At 30.7% G+C, this 19231-nt stretch overlaps 1 protein-coding gene across 1 annotated transcript; it reads left to right on the forward strand.

The window, feature by feature from the left end:
- Positions 1 to 2621: 2621 nt before the first annotated feature.
- On the forward strand, positions 2622 to 11233 carry LOC134720904 (palmitoyltransferase ZDHHC23-like). Its single transcript, XM_063583467.1, has 5 exons — positions 2622 to 2799; positions 3912 to 4498; positions 8030 to 8141; positions 9247 to 9423; positions 10500 to 11233. The coding sequence occupies exons 1-5, from the start codon at positions 2687 to 2689 to the stop codon at positions 10744 to 10746; spliced, it is 1236 nt and encodes a 411-aa protein (XP_063439537.1). The 5' UTR covers positions 2622 to 2686; the 3' UTR covers positions 10747 to 11233.
- Positions 11234 to 19231: the final 7998 nt, after the last annotated feature.

The raw sequence follows: 19231 nt of genomic DNA on the forward strand, positions 1-19231 counted from the left end.
TTGAAAAAGAAGATCAGTCGTTGTTGTTGGCGTCTTGATTGTAATGACGGACGCTGAAGTTCTTCTAGCATTTTTGTAATACATCCTTCCTCTCTTGATTTGTAGTCTTTGGTAATGAATCTAGCACCTCTCTTTTGTATGGATTCTAGTTTGTCAATGTCTTTTTGGGTATATGGCCGGGTCCCAAATAATTGATCCATACTCCATAATTGATCGTATGAGAGCTATAGTATATATGCTGTTTTTCGGCATTCCATAGGACAGTGTTGTAGGTTTCTTCTAAGGAAGCCTAGGGTAGAACTGGTTTTGTTACATGTATTTGTTATTTGTTTTTTCCATTTAAGATCTTCTTGTATTTGGAGTCCTAGGTATGGGTTGGATAACACTTGTTCAAGCGTGTGGTTGTTAATCATTACTATAGCATTATAACTTAAACACAGTTCAGGTGATCAAACGAAACATTTTGATCTTGTCTACATATTTTCCCTCTCAGATACAAGTAGTTCTTTTATATATAGATCTTAGAATCAGAGCAAAAAATATACAAGGTGACAAAGAAATACCGTGATTTTTTTTATATTTGACGGAAAATACGGAAATTGTTTGATCCGTATTTCAACAGGATTTTACAAAATTCCCTGGATTATCTCCCTTGAAATTACAAAATTGTTGTCTGTAACAAAATATTTTACTCTTTAAATGTTTTCTTTGATGGTATCAAAGTGATGAAGATACAACGATTAACTGGTAAGTGTAAAGTCCACATACAGTTAAAAATGTAAAGCTCTGAGTCTCAAGTCACGAAAGCCTTCAACTGCGTTGCAGTTTACCTGTTTACACCCTGGCCCTGGGTGTGAAACTTGACTCATCATTCACCCAGAAATTATTGGAGAATGGGTGTGACTATATAGTCAATATTTATACCACATATACTAAATCTCGGGTAGTCTAACTTAAGATTCCACATTAGTAGTAAGCTTGTCTATCTTTCAACCCTCCCAAGACCTTACATTTAAAAAACAGTTAATTGAACAATGTGTAATTGAAATTATTTTGTTTGTCAATTCACTCTAGAAAACACTTCTTTTAACACAGTCTAGTCTTATTATTGTGCTATTGCCAATGCCGGGTGTGAACAAAGGTGCAACAAAATATGTATTGGTCAATGGTGTATGTTAAAGACATCTATGGCTGAATGCTGCAGCTCAGAAACCCCTGCTCTAAGCATCTAGTGAGGTGCTATCCAATATTGGCCATAAAGGTTGTGGAAGGTTGTTCCATATCAATATTCTGTCTGGGAAGAAAGAACGCCTGAATGTTATATTCTGGAATCTTATAGTGTGTCCACTAGCTGCATATATACTGATGTTAGATGTAGAATGCAGCTCTATCTACATGTATGGCATTGCTACCAGGCCAAGTACTATTCTGTACATCATCACAACTTCTAATCTGGTCCTCCTCTTGGCTGGTGGTTGCCTCTGTAGTGTTTAAAGTATTGACATGATTGATGTTACTTTGCTATTTTTTTTTTTATAGTTGTTCGATTAAAAGAAAAAAGTTTCCTTACATGTACCTGTACCAAAATATTGATCTTCTTTGCACACATACTATTCATTTTCTGTATGTTTTAAGGTTTGTGAAACGGGGTCAAATTGTGCTGTATACTTATGCAATGGTCTTTAATTCTAAGTATCGTAATCCTGAAGTTTAGTTAACAGCGTTTGCTTGTTGTTGACAGAAGTGCAAGTTTCTTTTGATGAACTGAACACTTGTTACTATAATCCAATGATCATGCTGTTGGTACATGTACACAATAGCATATTATGCTTTCAATATTATTTACAGAAAATTACAAACAATATATATAGTGAACCAACATCTGGTAAATCAGAAGTATAGTAGGATCAGTTAAGTACATAGATTGTTTGTACCTCAGGTATACAGGATGAATATTATAAAACGCATAAAATGTAGAAAGTCTTATAACAACAACACTTTAGAGACTGCTTAAGTGTTGCTGTTATAAGACTTTCTATATTTACAGATAAGAAATACAAAGTTAACTGTTTAACATGAATATGAATAGTCTGTTTGTCTCAATTAGCCCTCACCCTAGCCTGTAATCATGGTAATTAGACATCCATTTGTATTAGTACAGAGAAAAGTAGGGACTTATATCAGTTTCTTCTGTTGTCAGCATCAAACTTTAAATTCCTTGAAAACAGCTTGACAGAATTCAACCAACTGTGCACAGATTATTCCTTAAAACTTTCAGTTGTGCATTTGCTATTTTTTAATCTGAATAATTTTGGGAGTATCCTATACATGCTATACAAAACTATTGAGTAATTTTAGCTAATATCATCTTGTTATCTGCATTATCCTGATTATGTGCATGATATTTCCATATGGTTCCCCATTAAAAATTATTGAGTTTTTGTTCTTAATAAAATGATACTTAAACATGTTAAATATTGTTCCAAAGATAATTCCATTATTCAACATGATCTTAATCATGTTAAAATGTAAAGAATTAATTCCATGAATACAGCAACATCAAAATGTGCAGAACAATCATTTAGTAATTTGTGCTTTCTTTTTATAGGTAAATGAAAATGAAAAGTGACAGAAAAGAGAAGAGGAATAAAAAACAAGTATAAATTGCAGTGGGACACCAACAAAAATGTCAGCAACAGATGGGCTGTGTTGCTGTGAATATGATAACTTGGATGGAGAGAGAAGTCACATACTGGCCTGTTGTTGTGATTGTGATGCTCTGGATCAGATAGCTGACAGGTTAATACATTGTTATACACAATTTGTAAAATACATTTTTAAATATTTTTTATATAGGAAATGTATAACAATTCAGCATTTTATTCAACTGTTCAAATGGCTAAGCAGAGAAGGGGAAAAGAATTTCATTTTTTTTTAACAGTTTTCTAATTTTAAGGATCATTGCTTATGGGAACAGAATAACACTCTGGTACTGTATTTTGATTATTCTGCATAATATAAAAAAGAATATATATATGTGGTATGATTGCCAATGAGACAACTCTCCACAAGAGACCAAATGACACAGAAGTTAACAACTATAGAACACTGTATGGCCTTCAACAATGAGCAAAACTCATACCGTATAGTAAGCTATAAAAGGCCAAGAAAGGGCAATGTAAAAAAAATCAAATGAGAAAACTAACAGCTTAATTTATGTCATTATGTACAAAAACTGAAGGAAAAACAAATATGTAACACATACATACATAAATGTCAAACACTGAATTACAGGCTCCTGACTTGGGACAGGCACATACATACAGAATGTGGTGGGGTTAAATATGTAAGTGGGATCCCAACCCTCCTTCTAACCTGAAACAGTGATGTAACAGTACAACATAAAAACGAACTATAAAAATCAGTAGAAAATAGCTAAACTCATCAGATGGATAAAAATACAAATAATACAAAGAGTGGACGTGGCCTGGTACTTGTATATCCCAACAAAAAAAAGACAGGAAGTACAGATCTAAGAGTAATCGCAGGTACCGACAGCTTGACCTACATTTTTTTGTAAGCCATTAAAAAATCATGCATCCAAGACTAAATTATTATTTAGTACACATCCAATGGATTTAGTGTAATGATTTCATTTACAGTCAGAGAAAAACATGACCTTGTGCAATGCCATTTATTGAAATAAAAGTAGTGTAAACGAACAGTGATTGCTTGGTATTTTAGGTACTAAATGTATCTTAATACTTAGTTTAAGATGAAAAACTCTATCCTATAATGTAAACTTAGTAAGCTTCTGTAACAGTTTTCACTGTGAAAAGTCAGCACAAGGGTTAATAGTTGGCCAGCATATACCATTTAAACTATTATTGATAACAAAAATATATTTTCAGATGTTTTAAATGTGAGAAAATACCAGATGGAATGGTTCAAAGGTTCTTTAATACATTGAATGACAGATGTCGTTTTCCAGGAATTTGTGGAAAAGGGGCTGTACGAATGAACCTGGACATTGTTGCACCGTGCTGTCTTGTTGTTGCCAGTATATATATATCAACCTATGGACCATATACAACATTCTTCATGTTGACTTTAATGCCAGTGTTTATGTTAAGTTTTTATTATTTATGGAGAAAGAATACTCAAATGACTCGAACTCAGTTTTTTTACTCGTGGGGATTGACATCCGTTGTGTTGATGTTTCTTGTTTTTCATATATATACCATATGCTTTAGAAAGACATTATTGTGGGAACATATTTTACTTTTTACAGCGTTCAGTCTTATGATATTTTTCTTTATTAAAACAAAGAAAAGTCCTAGTATCTTACGACATGGGATAAAGGATGCTACTAGGGGAAAAAGTTCAAAACATGTGACAGTTAATTTAGAGAACAATACTCATGATAGAGTAGATGATATTTTGTCACAGGAAATAGCAGAGAAAGATGTCACATGGGTAGACTCAAGACCTATTAAAGGTAGGTGTTTGTATATCATGTATATGAAGGGTCTGTTTATTTGGAGATTTTTTTACCAGATTGAACGTTGATTTTCATCAGATGCATGTACTTCAATCACATGCCTATTTTCAATTATTTTATTGTGGCAAAGCTGCTTCAAAATATATCTTCACTATTTTTGCACAATTAATTTACGCATATTATGTTACAGATTATTCATTTGAAATGTTTGACATCTTCATGGACAAATTTGTCATTTCAGTTTCAGCTCTTGGCTGGTCATAAAGTTATAGTATACATTTTTACATCCTCATGAGGAATTCCATCTTCTTTCACAGGGAGTCAAATATATTTTCAGCTTCCTACCAAATATATATAAAAAGAGATTCAGAGTTTAACTCAATGAGACATCAACCTGACATCACAAAAAGCCAAAACACAAGTGACTTTTCTATTTAAGCTTACATCATGTACATGTAATACCAAAGTTTCACATAGAAAACTAATACAAGTACAAGCAATAAAAAAATCATTGAATTTATACCATTTTTAGCTATAGGCAGTTAAGCTGCCTTATGTGAGCACCCTGGATTTGTCTGCTACCCAATATATGCTGAAATACGTGCCATTGTTATCATCTAGCTGGCTACTATATTATTTATAACTTATTGGACAGTTTTTTCATACTCTTCATTCTGGATTACAAAAAATATGACCAGAAAAACCTTAAATGATCGTCGATTTTCCCAAAAGTTTTGAAGTTGCGAATAGGAAGTAGAGAACATTAGGAATCCTTATGTAGTTTATAATCCCATGAGCTTTTGGCTAAGATGTCAAAGAACAAATGTATAAAATATTTAATCGCCGAAAATCTCTGAAGACAAGTAGTTAAGATTTCCCAAATTGCAAAACTCGTAGGAATATTGTTTGTCGTCAATACGTAGTCAACTACGTATATAAGTTCAACTGATCACGCTGTTGGCGGCAATTTTGAATTAGAAGACGAAATTTTCGTATCTTTTTAATTTGGACGCACAGCTTCAAATTAGCTCTGGTCCGGGGTCTGTGACCTTCCACTTTTACAGTCGAACTTTCTACTTAATTACTAGCTACGCCCGACTGACCTTGAAAGAAAATAAAAAAATAACTTTGCAAACATTTTTACCAAAGTTTCCTAAAAAACGATCTCACACTTATTTTCATCATTACTATTCATGACAGCGATGTTCAATTTGTTCAACCGCTAGCTTTATACAGAAAATCGCCGATAAATAATGTGTAAATCCGAGTAAAATCGTATCTCACTTTCTGTCAAAAACAACATTGTAAATAAAATGGCTGCCGCGAGATTACAATATTGGATCCATTTCCGGAAGTGGATAAGGGTAAGCTCGGGTTTTGGGGCTATGAACAAGGACGTATTTAACTAACATAATATACGTCCTTGCTATGAACTAAAAAAATCCAGACAGGTGACAAAATACAGCTATGCATGCATGGTAAATAAATATAAACACTAGAATTGAAAACCAAAATTGTTTTAAAGAAAGAAAAAGCAGAAAATATTTTGTACACCAATTTTAATGTCAAAATCCAATACAAGTGACAGCTGGGAACAGTTTATCTAACAATATATATGTTCCTGGTAACGGTATAATTTTTTTTATCAGTGATAAATGTTGGTAATGCATGTTAAATGCTTTTCAAGTTAAAAATATTACTGCAATTTCAAGGGGTATTTTTTTCTTCTCAATTTTGATAGGTCAGTTAAAATAGCTGGAAGTTTCTTATATAAAAAAGATGTGGTATGATTGCCAATGAGACAACATCCACAAGAAACCAAAATGACCAAAACTTGGTAACGGTCAAGATCCCCACCCCAAACAATATATATGCATGTATGGGACAATATAACAAATCATATGAAATATAGGTGGAGTTCGTTGGGCCACTCTACCCCTTTCTGTTTGAGAATTTATAATGGTCGAGATCCACAATCTTAAACAATATATATTTATGTATGGGACAATATTAAAAATCAAATAAATTATAAAGGGGTCCCTATGGTCACTGTACACCTTCATGTTTGAGAACTTGGAAAATTAGAGATCGTCACCCTTAACCATATATAAATACTCATGTATAAGACTATATAACAAATCAAATAAAATATAGGGGAAGTCCCTGTGGTCACCCTACCCCTCATGTTTAAGAACTTTGAAACAAATAAAATAAAATATAGGGAGAGTCCCTGCAGTCATTTGATTGTGAAATTTGAAACAGTCGAGATCCCCACCTTTAAATTAAACCATATATATTCATGTATGAGATCCAATCAAATGAAATATAGGAAGAGTCCTTAGGGTCACCCTACCCACTCCTGTTTGATACTTAGAAACAGATGAGATCCCCACCCCTCAACCATATATATTCATGTATTGGACAATATAACAAATCAAATGAAATATAGGGGAAGTCACTGGGGTCCCCCACCCCTCTTGTTTGAAAACTTGATAACGGTCGAGATCCCACTCATAAACCATCTATATTCATGTATGGGACAATATAAAAAATCAAATGAAAAAGCATGGACTAAAATTGGGAATTTTAAGCTAGGAGCCCAGACCAGATGTTTCATAATTAGTTTCTATATGTTCAACTGGTAACTGAAAGTTTAGGGACCCAGCTCAAAATCTAGGAGCCATGGGCGACTGGGCTATCTTCAAGTTTTATCCCTGAAAAGGGGTAGTCCCTATGGGTCACCCCACACCCTCTTGTGTGTGTGTTTTGAGAACTTGTAAAAGATTTAAATACCAACGCCTAAACCGTATTCATTCCTGTCTTTCATTTCAAAAAGATTGAATGACATACAAGGTCAATCTCATAGGCGACAAATATGCATATCACTTTGCTAAACCCTAACACCTGCCATTTTATTCCAAACTTAGACATCATGGAATTGGGGTGAAGGTGGGGGTCATTTACATTTACTATGAACAGGTCAGTTAGACCTCACTATTGATCCCTGTAGTAGTAAACATTTGTCTGATATGTGTCTCATAACTTTTGTACTGTAAAACACAAACTTAGTTTTCTTTCCAGGGAAGTAAGTCTATTCCTACTTTTACAAGCTCGTACTAAAGTCAACTTGAACTACTAACAGTCAACTAATACAAACAATTACGCTCAACTAGAAGAACTGCAATCATTGCAAATTTGTACCACTGCTGACTCATGAAAGACTCATGACCATTCGTGGTCATGTGAGTTGCTATTGAAAACCTTGTTAAAATATGAATTATTTGCCTTAAGGTTTAATTTATTAAATGAACATAAATGCACAATTATATATGAATGTTTAATGTTTGTTCTTTTAAATCTTTAAAAAAAAGTTGAAGCAACATTGCCACAGTTTTCATAATTATGTTTGTCTTGGTTTTTGGTTAACTGCCTTCAGTGCTTACAGCGCTTTGATTTACACATGTATATATTTGAAAAACAAGTTGAAACAACTATTACAGTCATTTAACATTTGCTAATCTTTTGTAGATGGAAAGTTAAAGATCTGGTGTGAAAATTGTCATTTTAAGAAACCTGCCAGATCTGGTCATTGTAATATCTGTAATGCTTGTATATCAGTCCGAGATCATCATTGTGTATGGTAAGTACTGTCTACATAATTTGTTCAACAACCTCTAACAATGAAGAACAGTCATATGTAGTTTGATATACATTTTGTAGTTGTAACTGTAGATTGTGGTTACATTCACTACTTTGTTAAAAAACCTCTCCATATGAAGAATAGTCATACATGTATGTAGTTGGGATATACTTGTAACTGTAGATTCAGGTTAAATTCACTGATAATACAGTATGAACTAACTATATAAATAAGAAGATGTGGTATGAGTGCCAATGAGACAACTCTCCATCCAAGTCAGAATGTATAAAAATTAACAATTATAGGTTAAAGTAGGTCATCAACACATTTGCCTTGGCTCACAACGAACAGCAAGCTATAAAGCCATTAAAGGGCTCCTTAATGACAAAGTGAAAAACAATTCAAACAGGAAAACCAATGAATTAATCTATATAAAAAACTAAGAAATGAGAAACACTTTTGATCCACAACAAAAAAAAATAACCACTGAACAAAAAGCTTTCACTTTGAAATGCTTTCAAGGCTAACTTTTTTCATTTGTTATTTTTTACATTTTAATTATTTTTCAATTTTCTTGAACTAAAAATTCAGTACAACAAAATCCCAATAACACTACAGGGCTAGCAAGCCACTGGGGCAATCAAGTATCTTTCCCGTCCGTTCGCTTTGACCGACCATCAAAATCAGTATCTAGTCGTCCTGTTGATCACCATATCTGGTTTACAGTCACATTTGTCATTTTTTCAATTTTTATCAAGTCAATGAAACATCAATCTTTTATTGTTAAATATAGAAATTCAAAGATATCACTTCACCATTGCAATATTCAAATATTTCAGATTTGAATACTGCAATTGTAAAAGCAGGTGTGCTAAAACATAAATACAATTGGTTGTCAAGCTGATATTAGCCTGATTTTCAAGTGCAGAATTGAAAAAAAGATTAATCTACATCTTTTTTTATTTTCAGGATTAATTGTGTATCCATGCATTTATGCTATTTTGTTTAAATACTTTATTTTTGGGGGTGTTGATTGCTTTATTTTATTCTTAGATCATGTAGATCGTAGATTCTATTACAGTATCTGTTTATTTGTTATTTGTAGGATTGATTGCTGTATAGGATCACATAATCATCGTTCATTCATCATGACCATGGCATTATTTTTATTTTGTGGTTTTTATGGATTTCACTTGACTATGACCACAGTTTGTACACCGGAGATGTATCTAGGTTGGTTCCTGTTCCCCAGTGACTGTCGATTCCTTTATATAGATTTCCAGTAAGTATATCAAATAGAATAAAGGAAGCACAAGGAAAACATAGTTCGAAAATAATTTAATGTGTTTAGGGGCCAGCTGAAGGACATCTCCAGGTGCAGGACTTTCTCGCTACATTGAAGACCTGTTGGTGACCTTCTGCTAGTGTTTTTTTCTATGGTCTGGTTGTTGTCTCTTTGACACATTCCCCATTTCCATTCTCAATTTTATATAAATTTAGAAAATGTTAACTACTATTTTTGAAAGAGAGGCAAACAATACCAAATTGACATGTCAAAAACAGAAACAATAGAAAGACTTTCAACAATATACAAAAAACAGCAAAGAAAATTAGACTGAGCAACTTGAACCCTACCTAGAAACCAGGGGTGATATATAATATTTCCTCCACTTACACTTTCTTCTTCTCAGCTACTTAGAGTTGTCTCTCTTTAACCTTGTAATTATTGACAGATATTCAGTTATTGTATCTTGTTTGGAAATATCTCTTTAATGTAATTGAAAAAGATGATTACTCACTTATAGAAACACCCAAAGCTTACACATGAATAAGTAACAATTTTTGCAAGCTTAAAAAGTGTTATGGCATATGATTTATGACTTATAAAAATTGAAGTATTTTGTATATAATTTACACATATTAAACATTAATTAGATATAAGAAGATGTGGTATGAGTGCCAATTAGACAAATTTCCATGGATGAGTTAACCATTATAGGTCAAAGTATAGTCTTAAACATGTCGCCTTGGCTCACACTGAACAGGGCATAAAATATGACTAGTGAGAAACCATTCAAACAGGAAAACCAACAGTCTAATCTATAAAAGAAAACAACACCAAAGAAATGAGAAACACTTATGAACCACATCAACAAACGACAACCACTGAACACCAGTAGTCAATTTCACAAAAAAACTTATGACTAAGATTGATTGTAAGTTTACTGATTTGTTCATGACTTAAGACCGATCTAAGTCGTAAGTTTTTTTTGTGAAACTGATCCCAGATTCCTAACTTGGGACAGGTGCAATGCATGAATATAACAATGTATAACATTCCTTTTTCTTATTTTCCAGGACAGCTGTAAGTTTTGTGGCTGCCTGTTACACCTTGATGGCTTCCATGTTAATGTTGTGTAATTTTATCTACCAGATAGTGTTGATCAGCCAGAACACTACATCACAAGAATTCCATCAGGCTTCACGAAGAGGCCTCAGGACAAAATTTTTTACCGTGAAAAACAATATACATAACAATGGGTTCATTAAAAATTGGATAGCATTCATATTTACAAGACGAGAAGATACAGGAAATATTCCATGATTTTTAACGCTTCAAGTTTAAATCAAGTTAAAGGTCCTCAGATATGTCATTATGTTGATTTTTTATGCCCAACCTACATTAGGGACGACATAAAAAAATCCATGAAGGATAAAAAACTTAATTCAAATAGTTTGGGGGTGGGGGTCAAACTGCTGCAAGTTTTGTTTTAATTGACATCGATTTTACATACATCCTAATTGGTCAATCAATTTTTCCCAAATTAAGTTGAGAGGGGGGTAAGGGGGTCAGTGAAAAAACTATATGAATTAAGTTTTTTATCCTATATTTAACTTTTGATGTCGTCCCTTAGAAGGGGGCATTATGTTTTTCCAGTCTGTTCATCCAATTTGTGATTAACTGAACATTTTTGAAAATGTGATATTGTTTCATATTTTATTTATGTCATACTCTATTCTATCATTGTAGATGGTTGTTCTACTGTTTTTAGTTTGAGAAATCAAAAAAAGATTATGTTGTGATTTTTTTATTAAACAAATTTTATTTTAAATGAATATGTACATGTATTGTTAATTAATGACTCAGACAAGTTGAAAAACGGCTTCAAAATGTACCTTATTTTACAAATGTTTTATAAAATTCTTTTATTTCCAAATATTTTATTGTTGTTTCTCACATATAATCTTTGAGTGAGGACCAAATGGATGAAGGATTCTTAATTTTTGTATTCTTTAAATTTAAAAGCATATATCTATCAGTACAGGAATTAAGTATTTTATTTTGATAAGATTGTGTACAAATTCCCAGTAAAGTCTTATCAGACCAATAGTCCAGTTCACTGTTTCTTTTGTCTTCAACTTAACAAGGCTTCACTGTATATTTTTTGTATAGCAATAAAAACACTCCTATCAAAATCCTTATTCCACCCTGGTTCTACTGTTGATTGTTGCCTTGTTTTAATTTGTTCAAAATCAGGATCGAAGATCAAAGTTTTGCAATTTTTTTTAAGCATATCTGTTAATTTGTGTTTATATAATCATGTTTATATAAACGGATTGTAATTTATATTTTATAATTTTTTACTATTAATATATTCTATAATTATACCCATAATACTCTGAAAGTTGTAACTTACTGCTTTTCATTTTTTTAAAGTTTTTATCAATATTTTATGTAATATGCTTTTGTTAGCACAACTTCCAATATCAAATCATGCTGAATTCAATTTATTCTTTGAAATCCTACTAATTTTTTTCATTTTTTTTTATATGTTGTTCATAAAATTCAGCGGGATTTTGAAATCAGTTTCTGATTTTGCTTACTAATCATTTAAAGAATATCCATTCTATTGATCTTTGCTTTGTAAAAATGTCTCTAAATGACTTCATTCCAATAACTTAAGAGTTTTTTTTCTACGACATTTGTCCCTGTGTTATTTTTCATTAGTGTTATTTTTCATTAGTTAAGATTCAGTTAAAATTTCTACACCATTGCATATCCTTTCAAAGAAGTAGTTTGTCATTATTTTCAAATAACACTGAAAAAAACAAACTTAATTGTTCTCAAAGGTCCAAGAACTATTTCAGAGTAAAAAGAAATAAATGGGGGGTGGGGGGGGGGGGGGGGGGACTGGAGTTTAGTCTAATCTTAATCAACTCATGTTTTACTGAGGTGTATTCCCATATGAAAAAAAATATATGAAAATTTGAATAATAGCATATTTCATTTCAGTAAATACACTAAGTCTTGTTGAAAGAATATATAAAAATGAAGTGAATCCAGTTTTGAGTATGAATTTTAGATATTACATATAATACCTGCACATATATTTATCTTTATATAGTTTAAAAGAGGGTTTGCACTGGTTTAGGTGAAAGTGGGATTTATTATATGCATGGTATTTATCATTTTATTTGTCTATCTTTTGTTATTATTTTAAAATTATAATATAAGTAGTTTTAGAGGTCATAATTCTCCAATTCCAAATGTTTTATGGGTACTTGAACATTTGAAAAAAAACCATTTTTTAAATTAATTTTTTTTTAAGGCCATTATACTCTTCATAACATTGTAAGTCTCATTCAAACCGTTATAAAATGTCTTACAATATCTTATGTACTTTTTTCTGTAAGTTCTTGATTATTTGGTCCGGCATTTTATTTAGTATCCATTAAAGTATTTGCGGGTAAATGTATTTTAAAAAAGGTATTGCTTGGGAATAGATCCGTTGAACTTTGTCTTCTTTTATAACCCTTTTCAGCCCTATTTAGTCCTGTTGGTGTCAAAAGTCAGCTATGTGTAAATAGAAAAAACAAAATTAAGCTCGCATCAAGTAAAAAGTACTAACTCTTAGCCATGAAATATTGGCTCACTATGTTTTCAACGAAAAACTTTTTATTGTGAGTTGCAGCCCCATTGATGTACTGAAATATCTCTTTTTAATTATACTTATATAAAACTGAAGTAAACTATAGCTATATATGCATGGTATCAGTTAATACTAAGCTGCATAATGGTATTGAAAATGAGATTCTTTGTGCATACATTGTACCTAACCTTTAGCCTATTTCTGAGGGTTATTAAAGGAGTACCAAACACCTTGAGGAAAGTGAATTTGGCTCATTTAATTTTCATAGAATCTTGAAAAAATATTTAATTTGACTTTGGCAAATATAAAAAAATCAAAAAACTTGAAACACACACTTTATTGGAAAAATTTCATTGGATATATAGCAGTTTGACAAACACTAGTTTGATCATTGAGAAGCTTACTATTTCCTTATCAATAGAAAGTGTTTAAAACGTGCAGCAGATTTTTACAGAGTTGTCTCCCTGTAGTGTTATGAACCACCTTAAAGAGAAAACATGTTCAACATTCTAATTCCATAAGTCAAATCTGTCCTCAATGTAATTTTTACATGTGCTCATTTATTGCTTTAATATAAGTGCTTCCATGTTGTTAGTTTAAACATATTTTATTGTTCAAAATGACAAAAGGATCAGACACAAGTTTTACAACTTAGAAACGTCTTCTCCAAATGTTGTTAAAATTTGTTATTAGCAAGCCATTAAATTATATAGCTGAATTTGTATTGTGTTTTACAATTTTGTTAAAAGGAGAAGGTATGACAATGTCATGGTTTTGGATCCTTAAAATCAGAATCAGAAAGGAACATACACCTGTCAGACATTCACAGATATTTCCAATATCAATATTTTGATTTTTTAATATTGTCTTTTACATGTGCCTTAGATTTAAGTGTTCTTATAATTTTACATTTGAAATTTTGCCTAAATACCTTTTGTTTTAGTTGTAATAATATTTAGATATGAAGAACTGCAATATCTAAAAAGATATTTTTCAACACGATGTCATGTACAATGTCAATGATGATGATTTGAGTTAAATATTTTTTTGCAGAAACCTAACAGTTTTTCCAAAAATATATTGACCTACAAGTCTGAAAATTAGTCTTTTATCAAATATCTTAAAAAATATGTCTTGTGAGAATCAAGAGAATGGCTTGACAAAATGTTTACCTGCCTCAGATGTACCACTAGTAGCTTTTTCTGAAGCCTTGTTTCATACACATATTAAGTATACCAAAAACTATGTGTGAAATGTTTATTTTAGATAATACACATACATTTTTGATGATAGTGTTATCACAGATGCTATTTCTGTACTAAAACTTCAATGAACTAAGGAGAATCATTTTTTTTTCATTTATTGATAAACAGGATAACTATGATTGGGATAGGCCAATAAAAACTCTAGTCATACCTTTTAGTTGCAGTCAAAACAGCTTTCATGTTGATGGTCTTTCTCCAGCACATAATTATGTTTAACACATTGTGATTTGTTATATTCATGATTTTTTTAAACTCTGTGATCCATTAGAAATTCCTACAACTTAAATTCAATATTCTTATAAAGTGTCTATAATCATTTTTAAAATCACCTGTTCAGAATAATGTCAATCAGCCATATTTCTCCAATTTACTGAATAAATTTTATTTTATTTTGAAAATTTTGCTAGAATTGTTCATATTTCACCTTGAAGTGAAATATGTGAAATTTTACAGCAATACAATAAAGATGAAAATAATTAAGGAGTTAGATATTTAAGTGTTTTGAAAATTCTTAACTTCAAAATTTTGCCATCTTCTGCTGTGGAAAAAACAGACTTTTTGCTACATAAACTTAACAAAATTGTATTTTTTAATCAAAGAATTTCTGTAAATGATTAAGTACTTTTTCCATCAAGAAATTCAGAAACTTTTAAAGTAAAAGTAGGACATTTCAATTAATTTCATTTAAAAAAAACCTCAAAAACGATATGAATATGATCTTATGCAACACTCAAATTTTAAACTCATTCAAAGATTCAAGATCATATTACATTTTAGATTTGAACAGTTTCAAAAATCAAAAATGAAAAAAGCAATAACAATAGTCTTTAAACAGATTTTTGTACTGTTTAATATACAACAAAAAAAGAGTTTAATTGTTCCAAAAAAGAGATCAGTCTGATGACAAATATGCCTAGTCATTTTTATGCCCCTGCTGTAGTGGACGGGTCATTAAGTTTTATCCAATGTAAATACATTAGGGCTATTCCAGAAAATATGTAGTGGGGAAGGGTTGAACAAAACTTGTTGTAAACCTAACAAACAGATATCTTTTCTCATTTTTATTTGTTACATAATTGTTTTGCTTTTACCCCTTTCACATACCTGTCAACCTGTGATGATGAAAATTCTGCATTGAAGAATCAAATCTCAGGTCATAAAGCGTACAAACTTTTTCGAGCAGAATTTTAGTATTAATGGTACATTTTCTTAAAATGTAAATCAAAGATATCAAAACTTCAATGCATTTTCACTTGGTTAAGTCATTTTAAATTTTATTTATTATTACTTTATTGCACTTTTAAAGATTTTTTTTAATTTTAGTAGCACAGTCTAATGTTGTTTGCTTTTTGAGATTATGAAACACTACATTTTATTAACTTGATGTAATTTTAAAAGGTTTGACTCTATTGGCTATGTAGCTATTAAACATACCTTCTCTTTGATTACAAGGAAATTAGACTATGATCAAATATAGTAATAAATTTAAAGGAAGTAAAAATGTAAAATATAATTTTCAACTATTTTTTAAAAATTGTATAAAGGTATAAAAATAATGATAAGTTATTTTTCAATATGTATTTGAATTTTATATTTTAATTATTAAATCTTTTTCACCCATAAAACGTAAATATAAGGAATAATTTTGAATGGTGACAAATAAGGGGAAGTAAATCTTGGTTGAAATATTTTTGATCGGCAGGTGATCCGGGTGATCCCTCAGAATTGTGAAAATCTCGGGTCACACCTGCAGAATACAGGTCAGTTGACAGCTATGCTTTCACCCACAAGAAGAATATTATGTGGTTTGAGCTTTCCAAGTACCTGTTCCTATATTTTTTTGCAGGAATTAATAAATTACTGATCACAACTTGTGCATAGGACTTTTTTAAAACTATTTAAGTCAGAAATATACTGTTCATATAGAATTTAAAGAAAAAAGGGATTCAAATTTATTTGAAAAAATTGAGTATCCGTGTAGTCTATTTACAGGAAGATAATCTAAACTAAATTCTGCCTTCTATAATTTTTCAGAATTTGACAAATTAAGTTACCTCTAAAAGTGAAATAATACTTTTTTGTTGTTATTTGTCATACTTTATTATTTCTTAACAACTTTTCAACAAAAACAGATAAATTAATGAGTATATTTTGTTCTGGTAAAGTTGTAATCAGATTTTGCTTCTGAATGCTTCTAATACTGCCAAGAAATGTTATAGTTATTATTGTTAAAAATGTTATCCAAAGTTGAATTAGTTAAAGTGGGTTTTTCTTTGTACTTTTAAAATGAATATATACTATGTTTATCAAAGTGGCATTCACTTGTTATTGTTTCACTATGAATTGTTTACATTTTATGTTGTCAAGGAAACTCATGGAGGTGACAACATGATGTTTGAATGACTGTCATACTGCTTCTATTTTTGTGGGTACCAATTTTGGTGTGGATGTAAGAAAAACAATGTCTTCTTAGATATTTGTTTATATGGTATGGCTAAGTCTTTATACAAGCCTGAAGAAAATTTGCATTTCATTGAACATCTAAATTTGATTTTCATCTTTACCCATGAAATCTACGAAAATTGGTATCCCACAAATTATTATTAATTCACAGTACATAGTGTCATAACTTCATTGTGTTCATCAGGGTATTAGTTTATTTAATTATTATTAAGTAGGTTTTGTTATTAGTTATTTGAGTAAATATATATGAATAAAACAGATTCTTTTAGTTCAGTTAGGCCTTCTCATCTAGCCTCACTCACTATTAAAATCAACAGCAAACATTTTTATTGCTTAGTCCTTTATACAGGTCGAAATGCAACTGTATCTGGTTACTAGTTTTCTACTATTTATATTTCTATTTATTTGTCAATATATACTATAATATTTGATTTTACTTTACCATTTTGTACTTCTGTGAAATATTGATACAATATCATTTAAATCTGAACACAATAGGAAAAACAAATATGTGGTATGGTTGCCATTGACACAACTCTCCACCAGATAACGAATGGCTTTGAAGTTTACTCTTTCTAAATTACCCCCTAGTTTTTGCTGAAAGAGCATATGAACAGGATGTGATAAGGTCCTTATTCATCCTAATTGACCAAATTTTTTGTTGAAATTATAAGTATTTGATTTAAGGTTTCCTGTTATATTTATGTCATTCAATTGAGAATTCTTAACTGAGTTTATGATAAATTTTGTCACAATAAGTTACTAGTGTTATGACTAGTATAACATATTTTATTGTAGTCTCAGATAAACGCCAATGCTGCAGTACAGCATCTTTAAGCATTCTGATCAATACCTCAATTCTCAAAAGAAATAAGTTCATTAAAGTAGCTCCTCCTTTAAAGTTTTCCACAAATAACTTGACCTCGTCCTTTTCTTTCAACAGTTTGAAGGTTGTTATGGCATTGTTGCAATATGTTGCTCTTTACGCAACAGACAGGGGCATTCATGTCATACTGATGTATTTTGTTAATTGCGAAGTACTGCTCTAACTTGAGATTCCTTCTTAGTGGCATTAGCAAAATATGTGACATAAGGATACATTCATAATTATATTTAGTACACTTAGTAATAATAAATAATTATCTTTGGTTGTTAGATGGACTAATATCAAAAACCAAGTCTAATCAAATCTCACATATTTTACTTCATGCAGTCATAGACCTTTTCTTTTCTTTTATATAATTTTATGATTTTGTGATCAAAATTACAATTAGCTGTCAATGTTGTTAAACTACAGATCCTGTTTCCAAGCTTAAGCTTTGGTTACAAGGATCTTACAACACAAATTTATCCCCTGTCCTGGTAATCATAACACCAGCCAACGAAATTTCAGCCTTTAAATTTTTGAAAGTTTGTACTAACTTGACAAAACCAATAGGCCCAAATATGTCTTTAAAACAAAACAGAAAATAGAATAGAACATTTTCAGATCATTGTAAACAAAGCTTGAACACATAATCTGTGTTTTAATGAAAATGTATTCTGATAATTGCTGTATTATTATTTTCTTATTTTTTGAATTTTATTAAAGTAAAAAGTTCCCATTCTATCATAACGTGAAATCAATTTTCAATACTATTTTTAACTGACAAAGAAAATTAAAAGAAATGTTTATTCCTGCTTGATGCAATATTCCTTAGAAAAACAATTGACTATTAAAAGATTTTTTCTTCTGGACAAAAAGTAATTTTCCTCATTTATTCATAACAGGAAACTATGTGTCATATTTTTCATGGTCAAGAAATATAATAGAACTTCTCATCCTGTTAGAGGCAATTTTCCTTAGAAATGCAATTTGCTAAGATTTTTCTACATTTAAAAGCAATTTTTCCTGTTGGATCTTCATATGAAACTTTGTGTCATGAACTTTTTCAATGACAAGAAATATAGAAGAACCTTTACACCCTCCTTGGTGTAACATTTCTTATAAATGTAGTGTACTATAATTTTGATTTGTCTTCTTTTAAAAGCAATGTTTTCCTTATGATATGAAAGTTATTTGTGATATTCCAGCTGAAAAAAGATATTTTGTGTTTTCAATTATTTTCATGCATACCATTTTTTCGGTTTGATGAAAATTGGTATTTCTTTGGTTTCTGGATTTTGTAGTGTTGACAAACCTTCATATATTTCTATGTACAATTTGTAATGGGTTAGCCATAACCTGAAAAACCAAGAAATATGGTACTCAACATATATTTATTTATCCTCATAGTACCATTATATCCTGCTTGACAAATTATTCTCATACTGTAAATTCAATAACTATTGCATGCATTTATTATTGCGATTTTGTCATTTTAGATTTAAATGTGATTTTGATTTTTAAGATTTTGAGAAAAATCCTGTTTAATTCATATAAAATATTTCA

Source organism: Mytilus trossulus, chromosome 6 (genome assembly GCF_036588685.1).
Source record: "Mytilus trossulus isolate FHL-02 chromosome 6, PNRI_Mtr1.1.1.hap1, whole genome shotgun sequence".
Lineage (NCBI taxonomy): Eukaryota > Metazoa > Mollusca > Bivalvia > Mytilida > Mytilidae > Mytilus > Mytilus trossulus.